The sequence below is a fragment of the Leguminivora glycinivorella genome, chromosome 7 (genome assembly GCF_023078275.1).
Source record: "Leguminivora glycinivorella isolate SPB_JAAS2020 chromosome 7, LegGlyc_1.1, whole genome shotgun sequence".
NCBI lineage: Eukaryota > Metazoa > Arthropoda > Insecta > Lepidoptera > Tortricidae > Leguminivora > Leguminivora glycinivorella.
This window is the reverse complement of record NC_062977.1, coordinates 22,267,459-22,280,070: the sequence shown is the minus strand read 5'-3', so window position 1 is coordinate 22,280,070 and position 12,612 is coordinate 22,267,459. Positions and strand designations below refer to the sequence as shown.

Sequence of the window (12,612 nt, the reverse complement as noted above, 5' to 3'; positions counted from 1 at the left end):
AACAACCTTCAAATTGCATCTCATGCCAAAACAAAAGAGAATAGGCTGTTCATATAAACCTAATCCTCATTTTACTCTTTCAGTATTAACTTTATAAGGTATTTTGATACAATTTTATGTATAGTTAGTTAGTATTTTATGTATATTATGTACCTGGGCGTTCGTTCGGAATTCGAAAACTCGAAAATTCGCGTTTTCCGGGACCTAAGACAAAGCTAGATCAATTTTTCACCCCCGAAAGCCCCCAAACAACAAATTTCAGCAAAATCGTTAGAGCGTTTTCCGAGATTTTAATTGTTGTGCACCTAATGGTGCACTTGTTTGTAAGTAAACTGATTTTCCTTTCTGGTTTTTACAATAATCTAAAAATCGAAAATCCAAACGAAAATTATATAAAAATATTTTCGATTACGAGTATGTCAATATCAAGAGCATAATCAGGACTACGTTTGTATTGAGCTTGTAATAAATACGTCCCTTTTCGTATTTAAAAGATGGGAATACAATGTATTTAAAGCAACAAAAGTTTTTGAAAAATTGACCGCGATAAAGGTTAGAATTATTTCATCCGGCCCGAAGGACCGATTTATTATTCAAAATATGGCGACAGTTTATCAGGATCTCGCGTCTAAGGTAATTTTTATGGTATTTATAATACATTTATATTTTAAAACATAATTGATGAAGTTTATTTGAGCCTGTTTCCAAGTTGTAATGCAATCGACATAATAAATCTTCTTATTAGGTAGTTACCTTCTTAAAACCATTTTTCGTTATAACTGAACATAAAAAAAATCATACACTTTTGCTAAACAATTATTATGCTACTTTGATATTATAACGACAACGAAAATTACATTTAAATGTTTTATCCCAAATGCTGCTGAAGATGATTATGATTAATTTCTTAATCAAAAGTATCAAAACGATGTCAATTAAGCCAATGACCTTTGTTCATTTATTAATGATGAAGTTGACACTGATAATGCCAATATCAATGAATTTTCACATAAAATACATACCTTTGTTCTGTAGAGCGGATTGGAGAAGTCCCAGCCGGGCGCCACGAAAAGATATCCGCATTTTGATATCTTTCGACTGGCCTGTAAACAAAACAAACAACAATTAAAAAAACAATACAGTATATTTCAATATACTCATTAATGTGGAAACAGGAAATTACAATCCGAAAAAACGTTGCTTAGCAAATTAATGAAATATTATAAGTTATCGCGATCCGGCGTTTGTTGAAGATACGAATATAAGACCATCGGCTTTCTAGGCAAGATATTTTAAGGATTTACAAAAAGTGCTTTACGTAAAAAACTATAAACTACAGCTATAAACTATATACAGCCATATCCCTGTACATTAGAAGATCTCAATGTAAACATAAACACAGCACTAAATATAGATATATCTCATCAACTAGTAACTGCAGACAAAGCTGATAGAAGTCCCAATTAACAACTAACAGATAAACGTCTACCATTTACTGACAGACTCAACCAAACGCCATTCCCGGGACATAAATTAGTGGCGGACAGGCGTAAACTCGGAGGATCGCCAGCTAATTTACGATTATCCCTTACTCTTCGGTGCGGATGAAGAGAGACAGCGATTTTATAGTGTCGAGTTAGATCGTCTCATTCTTTATTTGTCTCTTTCGTCAGTTTTTGATGTTCGTTGTCTTCTTTTATATTTCGGCTTAATCGATATTCGACATCATCTTTTTTGGTATTTTCACTGTTTTTCTTAGTCATTCTTTTCATGGGTCCATACGAACTTACGATAAGACTACATAATTATGATAAGACGAATAATGAGAGAACCGAATTGTGAAAAAGGCTAACAGCACATAATTATGGTAAATCAAAGACGAGAGACTACTGATGAAGGCAACGAAAGCAAGTGCGATGAATTTAAAAACAAAACTAAGGCAATACCGATTTTATTAGTCATTAATCGCTCCAAGTCCGTACATTTATTACTAATGTTTATTGGCACTTGCGGACTTAGAAGTTCAAGACGATTTACTAGTAGATATAAAATTAGGTTTAACATAGGAATTAGTTAGAGGGAAATTGGTAGGTAATAATAGTATTTTATGCAACTGGTGGTTAAAAGAGGTCAAAAAAGGTGAGTGGCGTGGGTAACAATTTGAGGCGAAGCCGAAAATTGTTAATAAAGACGCCACGAGCATTTTTTGACTCAGTTAAACACCGTTGCATACAATACTTTTTCTACGACCAAGCACTTATTTTGAAAGAAAATTATAAATTCAACAAATACCTACTTTCAGTCATCTTAGTTATCTAGGTGGACCGCCTACCATTTTGAATATGCAGTTTGAGTGCAAACATGAAAATAAAACTGTCTATGGTATGGTTCTTTGAAGCCTGGCCACTAAGACGAATCGAGCCGAGTTGAATCGAGTTCTATACATTTGAATGCGATTCGACGCGTCGCCAATGAACGCAGCAGAAAACGAAGGAGTCTCGACTCTGCGAATTGGTTTGTTGAGTTGGTAGCAATGTATTTACTGAACTGTAAAACAGCTATATCGTGCGACTGCTACTAAATGTTTTCAGGGTATAGACTAGATAGACTTGTCCTGACATCTTTTATGTAGGGTTTTAAAGTTCTATGCACGACCTTGTAACTCACGAATAGCAGTACGGGAGTAGAAAAAAGGTTTAAACTAGCCGTAATCAAGTCTGAAGGAAGATATTTATTTGTATTGTCGAATGGTGATAAAACTGTAAAACATCGCAAACCAAATCATTCTTAACGACTAGTAATTAGGACTACCGGAAATATTTAAAACTCGGTTGCGGTTGCTTAAGTAGTAAATATAGAAATGTGCATTAGGTTCATGAAAATATTATTATCCAATTTAAATAATGATATATGTGCAGATAGAATGATGGAAAGATTCATATACATTATGGACTACCATTATATTAGTGCTTAGTGATTTTTATTCAAAGTTGCAAAAGGTTAAAGCTATCAGATCAACGGCAAAAAACAATAACTTGAAACGACTAAGTGGTGTCATGACCTTAAACGTCAAAATATCTTTGCTATATGTGACATTGCATGATTAGGACAAAACGTTAGCCCACAAAAAACTATAATCACGATTTAGTAAAGTAGTTTTAAAAATAGAATCAAATAATTAAAATAATACAATAAAAGATTCATATACTGACGAAAAAAGTGACCAGCTAAACCTATATTGGTCGAAACCGAAATCAAAGTTGCGTCTTCAATATACGTGGCTAAAGTCTTGACTAATAAATACTATATAGACTTTCCGGATCGGATACCAAATAGGCAAATAAAATACCAATAAAATAGTTTAATATTTGTTACCAGTTTATAACTTACGCCGCTCAACTACATAGTGTTGCCAGACCAATAATATAATTTATGTCAACAGCCAACATCGGTAAACCAACATTATTATGACTTATTGCTTTATCAACCCACCCTTTCATATTTATGGCATTCCAAATTAGGCCTACTACCACAGTAGCTTAGCTTGATTACAAAAAAACTAACGATTGACCACATAAATATAGAATTGAATGGACGCATTTCAAGATGTATGGGTTTCGTTATAAATGTAAAACGTAATTTAAGAGAGGTGGCATTGATACACATTAAACCAAGAATATATGCTGATTTGATATATTTACATTGTCAAAATATGTAGATATGGATTTAGCTGTCATCATATCTTTTTTAGTATACTTAATCTATAGTATACTAAATTTTAGCTGAAAATGTAAACAATAATAAAAAAGAAGAAAAAAGAGTTGAACTAGGTTTCAAGTAGCTGCCGTGACCAGGATATATTTCCTCTTAAATCGATTCGCAAATCGCCACTTGACTCGATTAATCGGAACCGTTTCCCAACAGGGAGGCGTGGGAACTGGGCGACTTGCACTTTCGTCGATCCCCGATAGCGGCGCGCGCGCAGATTTATCATGCGCAGGACCAGGGTGAAAGTTTATACTATGCCATATACTTGTTGTCTATGCTAATATCTACCATGTGTGTTTGAGAAATTGGTGCTCAAGTGCATCTGGGTCATGGTATGTTTGCTTAGCTTTAGATACTCTAGACAGGTACTGCAAAAATGATTGTTGTAAGTATGTAACTATTGTAAGTAAATTAATCGTCAGCGTTACTATTTTAGGAAAACATTTTTCACCTTTTGTATTTTTTTAATGTGCAATAAAGTTAAAATAAATTAAAGTAACGATTTTATCAGCACCAACAATACCGACATGAATTAACAACAAATTTCAATAGTAAAAGTAACCTTAACAATATTTTGATAACAACAAAGATAAATATGAAAACGAAAGTTATTGCAGGAGTCGAATCAAAACTCAAATAAATTCAAAGCTCAACAAAGGACTCGAACAATAGTCGAAAACCAACGGAACGACACTTTCTATCAGCGACAATGAGATATGACAAAGCGATCCGTGTCGATGGAATCACGACTTGATAAAAGCCGTATAAAAATACTCACTATCGTCCCCATCTAAAGCAATTGTTGAAAGAATGGGTCAAAACTGATAAAATCCAGTCGAGTCAATCGAATTCGCTGTATCTTTTTCTAAAAAGCTCGAGAAATGGCACGACGAAAAGCCACAAAAAATCTCAATCAAGAAAATAGGATTCCAGAGCGTTTACAGAAAAATAAACGGACCTAATTTAGTGCAAACAACAATGCGGTGAATGAAGTCACAGGCGGCCGACAAGTGCCGAAACACCGGGAGGCCCGCTACCGGCACAATTATCGAATCTAGACCACTCTCACTGCGGCAAAAAGAACGAGACGCAAAGAAAGCACCATCAGGTGCGCCCCCATTTCACTTTCCAATGACTTATCTTTAACTCCGCCGCGGTACAAAAAGAACTCTAAGCTTGAAAGGGTACGGTGTATAGCCTTTCGATTGTCCTCCGCTTCGACTCAGTAAGCATTTCATTATCAAGATTTACGAGAAAACCCTTTAAAACTCGTTAATTGTGCACGGACATTTCACTTTCTAATGATTTTAGTAAAAAAGTGCCGCTAAGAACATTCGGTTTGCAGTTCGGAGACAATAGTTTCTTGTGCGCGTGCGGTTGGCAACTTGGCAAACAAAGCGATTAGGAAGCTTCCTTTGTGGTTTTATGGAGACAGGTTTAATTTGCTTTACACCAAGATGTTACTTGGTCTTGGATTATGTATTGTTTAATGTAGGTACTCGTAATTATTTGAACTTTCAAATTACGTTCTAAAACAATATTACATAAATCCCATTCATTATGTTGGAACCTTCTTTTTCGTCAAATTCGAAGTGTTAAAATAAAACACTCGCATTTTCGCACTTTCGCGTTCTATGATCACGACCCCATAAATTTTACAACAGCTACAATTTAGACATTTAAAGCGCACAACTACCACGCAAAAGCAGATATTATGTAAATTCCTTAAAAGACGAATGGATCTATATCTTTTCTCACTTGTATTCTTTTATCTACAGTCTTTTTTTCTATATTCTATTTATCAGTCTCGTTAAAAGCGTTTACTATCTTTCTTTCTCCAACTCGCTAACTATCATGCTCTCGATCACTATCGTGTAGATCACTCATCATGCGCTCGCGCGCTCGTAATGATATCCCATTTAGCGGAATCTGATCCGATTGAGATGTCTATGCCGTTTTTGTTCGCCTTTAGCTTAATTTTGAGACGTTACATTTTATCGCTTGCGGAATGGACGCCATATTTGGCTCGGCACACATAAAGAGAATTTCTATGGTCTGTAAAGACAAGTTAGTTTTTATAAAGTTTAGTTATTGTTATTAAAGCGATAAATTCGCGAAAGTAACCTAGTAGGAGCAGTAGGGCAGGAAGATCAATGTATGTCTAGAGTTATATTTGTTAGATGTGTGTTTCTACACTACATAACCCATTCAAATCAATTTGATATCGAAATCTAGCGCGTTTAGAGATTTCAAGTATAGTAGCTCATCTAAATCATTCTCTCAACATTTTCTAGAGAAATATTAAAAATAGCCACCCCGCCCACATATTAACATAATTAATTAATCATTATTGCTGAGAGGATCTAAAATTAAAGAGGAACCTCGACACGAAACGGACTAGCTGAAAGAAACAGTCGATCTCTAAATAAGCATATGAACTCACAACAATTGTTATTAGCAATAATAAATGTGCAGACATTAAACAGTGTCTCAATTTTGCAAACAAGGTATTTTGTAAATCATATCATTAGCAACTCAGGATATTGGCAATACAGCGTGTTCGGTGACAAGTCGACAAGTTTGACAACCCGAGGTCAGATGTCAGAGCTGTTGATATAGAAATCTGACCACGCGCGACTGATCAAGTGATCAGTGACGTTAATTATGGAGGTGTAATAATAATATTTAATTATTATATTTGTGTAGGACTGAAGGTTATTAATAACATTATACAAAATATTTCTCAGAATCGGAAGATAACCATATAAAGACAACAGGTAAACAACACAGGAGAAACAAGTTGATTAAAGGGATTCGGATTTGATGCTTGATTTTTGAGTAGGTAAACTGTTTTTTTTTTTAAGAAACTGTAGATAAACAAATCAAGACTGCTATAACAATAAAGTCAAGTACTCAAAGATATACAAATAGTTGCTGTATTTCATAAAAAAATACATTACTAGACTTTGGCTGACAATTGTCGTACTTTAATTACTAACCCTACTAAAGGGTGGTAACCCTTTACTGACCCCTTATTGATAAAACTATACCTAAGTCTCAATACTCGTGTTATCCCTCTGATGAGTCAATAAACTATTAATAGTCCATTTGTCTCATAAATACTCAAACATCACCTATCGCTAATAGCTACAAAAACACAATCTTTACTGCCTCTAATAAAATAACGATCCATCACATTCCATAACCGACAAGCTATAAGTTTTCTCCATAAGTGAAATACGTTTTCCACCGTGGAAAACCACTTTCCATGCCTCACAATCGTTGGGAACCCGTATACTTTCGCCTTTTCTAAGTGGCTACTGAGATGTGAGCTTTGCGTCGTTGGGATAAGGGATAGCAGATTGTTCGTTTATTGACTATTGCTTGGTTGAGTGTCTATTGTTTTTGGTAAAGGGGTCAGTGACATGGGTGTGGACGTAGGTAGTTTTGTACAGTCGGTATCAATATTAGCGGATGAAATAACGCACCAAAATTATCTGACCAGTTCAATATATTTTTTATACTTTTAAAAATAAGTAGATAAATCTGCACAGTTTGAGGTCGTGAAATGTCGAAGTTTTTTTTTATGTACAAATACAGACACATACCTCTATGCGTTCCCGAGAAAAATGTTAGACGCAGACGTACGGATGAACGAATAATAGTGTTCCTAATAAGAGTTTTGAATGATTCACGGTTATTTTCATTAGACTTATATTGACCGGGATATAGACCGTGATTACCTTTTTGATTTTTGTCGAGCTCCCGATATTTCGACGCAGTTGCATGCATCATGATCACGGAAAACTGACGCAGGCGGAGGCGGAGGCGGGAGGCGCGGTGGAAGGCGTGGAGGTAATCACGGTCTATATCCCGGTCAATATAAGTCTAGTGTTCCTAATGTTCCTATACGGGTTTGTATTTTTCTTTAGAGAACGCTGTAAATTTTATACCTTAAAGTTTTTAACAAATTACAATTATGACATATTGGACAAACTTTACGGTATACTTAACAAAACTTACTACTATTAACTTAACATATAAAAGCAATCTACAAACAAACATGACGTTACAACCAAGTTCGCACCTGCGCGTAACCGCAAAAACTGCGCGCGCGCAGCCATCAAACATTTGGGCGATTGAGCAATCGCGGGGACATACGACGAATGCTGGGTGGCCAGGGCTGTCACATACCAGAATATTAACACTGAGCCGAATGGCGATCTCAAAACCAAATGATTTTTATAAATATCCGCTTTTTAGAATTTAGTATGGCAACGTAGGTGCTTTAGTTGGTTACGCTGTCCGTAGAATCCGATTAAACTGACTGCACTGATTTAAACATAACAAAGAGAGGGTGTCGTCTTAAACGTCATAATTTAAAACAACATGATGATGCTTTGCATGACGACTTGATGAGCCAATGCACAAAACCATACAGTGTTAGTTTGATAATGAATCGGATTCACATTAGTTATGTACATGAACAGGGTCTTTGGTTTGAATTTTGGACGCAAAGCGGAAAGTAGGTGATAAGTGACCATTTAGAACATTCTTTTGACAACTCTGTGAACTAATATATATTGTTCAATAGAACTTTGAATCGTATTTTACTAAAAAGTGACAACCCTGCCACAGATGCGCAAGGGCTCCTGATTGGCTGTTCGACTTCTGAATGGGTTAATTTGTCGCACTTGCAACAAATTGGAACGAGATGCAAATAATGCAAATGTTCAATTCGAACATAATATACTGATATCAGACTTAAATCTAACAGTGATATGTAATGACCAGACATTGTAAGATTTCTAGCAATTTCGGTACAGCACGGTAGAATAGGCCACACGAGTATGTCGTTAACGCGACAATGCCGCATCGAAAATGCTAGAAAAATTACAACAGGTCAATAATAATTATCTGTTTATAATTACCTATTATCGAATATAATTTAGTTATAGTTCATTTCGCTAGTACTTTTTCGCAGATACGTCGGCACAAGTGAGACGCGCGATATAATATGATTCAAATACCGTTTTGACGTCAAAATACGTTCGAATGGACCTGATTGACACCGTTCCGCTGATTCGCGTAATTTGATATGCGTTATGATATTTGATATTATCCAATATCAAATGCCTTGACTTGATGTAATGCATTCGATACTACCAATTGTTATTTAAATTAAATATTTTCAATGCCAATTATAATACAAAAAATAGAACTATATTCATGCCTTTTTTTTTATGGAATAGGAGGCAAACGAGCCGGCAGGTCGCCTGATGGTAAGCGATCACCGCCGCCCATGGACACCCGAAACACCAGAGGTGTTGGAGGTGCGTTGCCGGCCTTTAAGATGGGTGTACGCTCTTTTCTTGAAGATTTGAAGGTCGTATCGGTCCGGAAATACCTTATTCTTGAATTTAAACTTGTTTTAATATTTACTTTTTGCTTGTAAAAAACACTTCGGCACTTTTACATATATACATAATACAGTAAAAAATCGTGGATTATAATTTCTAACCACCAAAATTCACACCGTTTACATATAACAGAGAAAATATTTCGGAAAATATAGCGAAAGTTGACGAAATAATTCGGACAGGATCCTTATAACTACGCAGACAAAATGTTTATTAGTATTTCCTCGCAGATTCTTGTTTTTACATTATTTTACAAATGTATTATGTATATTCAAACGATTCCGTATTCAAGTAATTTGTTTGATCACTTAAACTCAACTAAACTACATAAACTAAGATCAGAAGAATTCCATAATTACAACCCAACCCAACTCAACATATCAAAGTAATTTCAAGTACGCATAAAACACACAAGGACCAAGGTTATGTAGACCTTCTACAGACCTTTGAGCACGCCGGCCCTATAATCAGAGGTTCATCACAATTTCTCACACGAAATCTCAACAAGATTGTATCTCGGGCGGGGTAGATATTATTGGAGTTCCTTGGACATTAAGAGGGTTTTTTGTAGAATGTTACATTAAGTTGGTCAATGTTCTCACCAAGTTTTACTAAGTTGAAGTCAGTGGGATGTGAACGCGTAAGTGGCTCCTCTGATGTTGCTTATAATCATATTATGGGATGCTGAGACTAAGGGTATAAAATAGCAAAACGTACATTTATACAGTGCGTAAACGTAATAAGGGCGATAAATGAAACCAGGCATATAATTCAATATTGTTATCATTAATTAAGAGGTGTTTTTGAGTTACTCTTAATTATCAGCCCATAATTAATTTTTGAAAAAATTCCAGCAGCAATGTACTGTAAACGTGGTTGCGACGAGCACATGAAACTACTTAAGCTGATATAATCAATGACAACTGTCAACGAACGTTTAACGCGAGTGTGTTTGCATTACGTTGCGGGCCGAATTAATTTGTATGGATAAAAATAATATTTCAATTTTAAGTAAAAGTTATCTAATTCCATTTTTTATGTCCTATACTCACCACCGTTAAGAGGTTCGCCTGTATTAGGTTTACACCCCGTATAATGTTGAACTTAAAACGCCCCGGCGTTTCCACACAAATTATAGTTATTTTTTGAGTTTATAAGGTCATAATTACTAAAAAGTTGAAATCGTATGTGTAAAAGGAAGTCCCTAATAAAAAAATCATCACAATCCTACAGAACCCAGTCCCAAAGTAAAATTATTTAAATAGGAGTAGTTATGACTATTATTGCTCTAAATAAGCAGAGCGAGCTATTTTAATGCACGCCCTTAAGGCACTGGTCCCACCAGAAACGAGTAACGCCGTGGCTTGCGTGGGCGACGGTCGCGCGACGGCGATGCGACGCATACGAAATCAAACCTTATCGATATGGAAGTAGACGATGCGATGAGACGCGACGGCGACGGTCACGCGAACGTCGCGCGATCGTCGCCCACGCAAGACACGGCGTAAGCTATGAGCTGTCGGCGACAAAAAAATTGTTTATTCTCAAAATAAAGCCTTTTTTGACAACATTAAATCTTCTGCCAAACTGCAGGACAGTTTGTTGGCAGAGGGGACTCCCTTACGTAATCTAAGTGAATAATAATTTATTATTATTCACTTAAATTACGTATGTTTTAACATTACGATACAAGTGCGTAAAAAGGAAGTCCGAAACGAGTGGCGATAAATTAAAACACGATCGAAGGGAGTGTTTTAAATCGTTACGAATTTCCTTTTCGCACGTGTATCGTACGACGTTTTTCAGTACAGATGACCCTCCGAAGTTTCGACCTGATATATAATGAACCACTTCTCGCACTAGTGCGTAAAAAAAACATCATCTGTACTGAAAAGAAAACGAACTTTAATAATAGTCACTCCAATGTAAAATTAAAATTTTGAAAAAACCCCCGACCGCGACATAGTAGGCCGATTTTCATGAAACATGGCTAAGAACACTCCCGACTAACTCAGCTTTCAGACTAAAAAAACTAAATCTAAATCGGTTCATCTGTTCGGGAGCCACGATGCCACAGACAGACACACACACAGACAGACGGACAGACGCCCGGCGACGAACAACAAATCGTCGAACGTCTTTTTTATTTACACGACAGCGACTATCTTTTGTTCGTTAAGTTCGTTTCTATCGCGGATAGCTTACCCGCATTTGCTGAGACCAGTGCCTTTTGTACGGACACTTTTTCTGTCGCAGGCAAAGCTAGCGGCGGCGTTTTTACTTTTAATTGCGTGATATAATTTTTAATCGTTTCGGAATTTTTGTGATACTGGTTTTATGCAGGTAAATGCTGTGAAGTTACAATGTATCGTGTGCAGTTTGTGAATTTCTTACAAAATGCTGCAGGCCGCTTTTTAATTTCCCAATTAATAGCGTCAAAACCAAAATATTTGCATCTTACACACGAGTTCTATCGTAAAAATCTGTCAAAATAAAATTTTCCATCAAACATTTGTGTCGTTTAACTTCAAACTCGTACCTAAATCCATTCTGCTTTAAGGTTGATTCTTTTTCAGATCATATATATTTTGAAAATATTTTAATATGATGTGTGATATATTTAATGAAATAATTAATATTTAATCCATTTTCGAGGATCTTTGTCAAGAGTAGAGACCACAGATTTCGGGAGATAGGTCATGCCGGGCGATTTGTATAGAATACGCCTGTCGCAAGGTCTGCGCAACCCACACAAAGCACCAGTAATTGTAAAGATAATGCACGCACACACCTAATCCACACACACTTGTAGCTGGACGCTCCTATTGCGCAATACACGCGCATCATTTCAATGTATGTGTACACGCGAACGATAAGCGAGCGCGATCGCGCACGCACACAACGATAAATAGCGGGAACGCCTCGCCTCGTTTCCGAGAAAAATGTCTCACTGAGTGAATCGTTTTGTACACCGTTCATTGCGGCGCAAAACACTACACTGTTTACAATATGTTCCTTGTGTAGCCGCAATGTATAATGAACGTTTTAAAGCACAAGCAAACGTAAGGTTACATGGTACAACTCGGAGTATTACGTTGAATTCGTGTTTTATGTGAAAATATCTGGGCAACCGAGCTTCGCTCGGTTCTGTTTCGTATCCTTGACATGTGTCGCCATCTAGTTCAAAAATGAATAGTACCTACATCGAGCGAAAGAATTCTCAGCCTTAACAACACAACTACTCCACACGAGATGGCGCGCATTTCGCCACAAAAACTCAAATAGTGTATTTTCTATTCGTTTTAGCCTTGACCTGTGTCGCCATCTAGTGTTTGCAATAAATAGTACTTACATCGACCGAAAGAATTCTGTCTTAACAGTACAACTACTGCACACGAGATGGCGCGCGAAGAAAAACGCATGA

The 12,612-nt window shown here is 36.3% G+C and overlaps 1 protein-coding gene across 1 annotated transcript in view; it reads right to left on the bottom strand.

Moving 5' to 3' along the window:
• Positions 1-12,612, bottom strand: part of LOC125227885 (protein outspread) — a 489,387-nt gene that overhangs the window by 325,933 nt on the left and 150,842 nt on the right. The window contains 1 exon segment of the mRNA XM_048132278.1: positions 1,023-1,103. Coding sequence (XP_047988235.1) covers positions 1,023-1,103 — 81 coding nt within the window.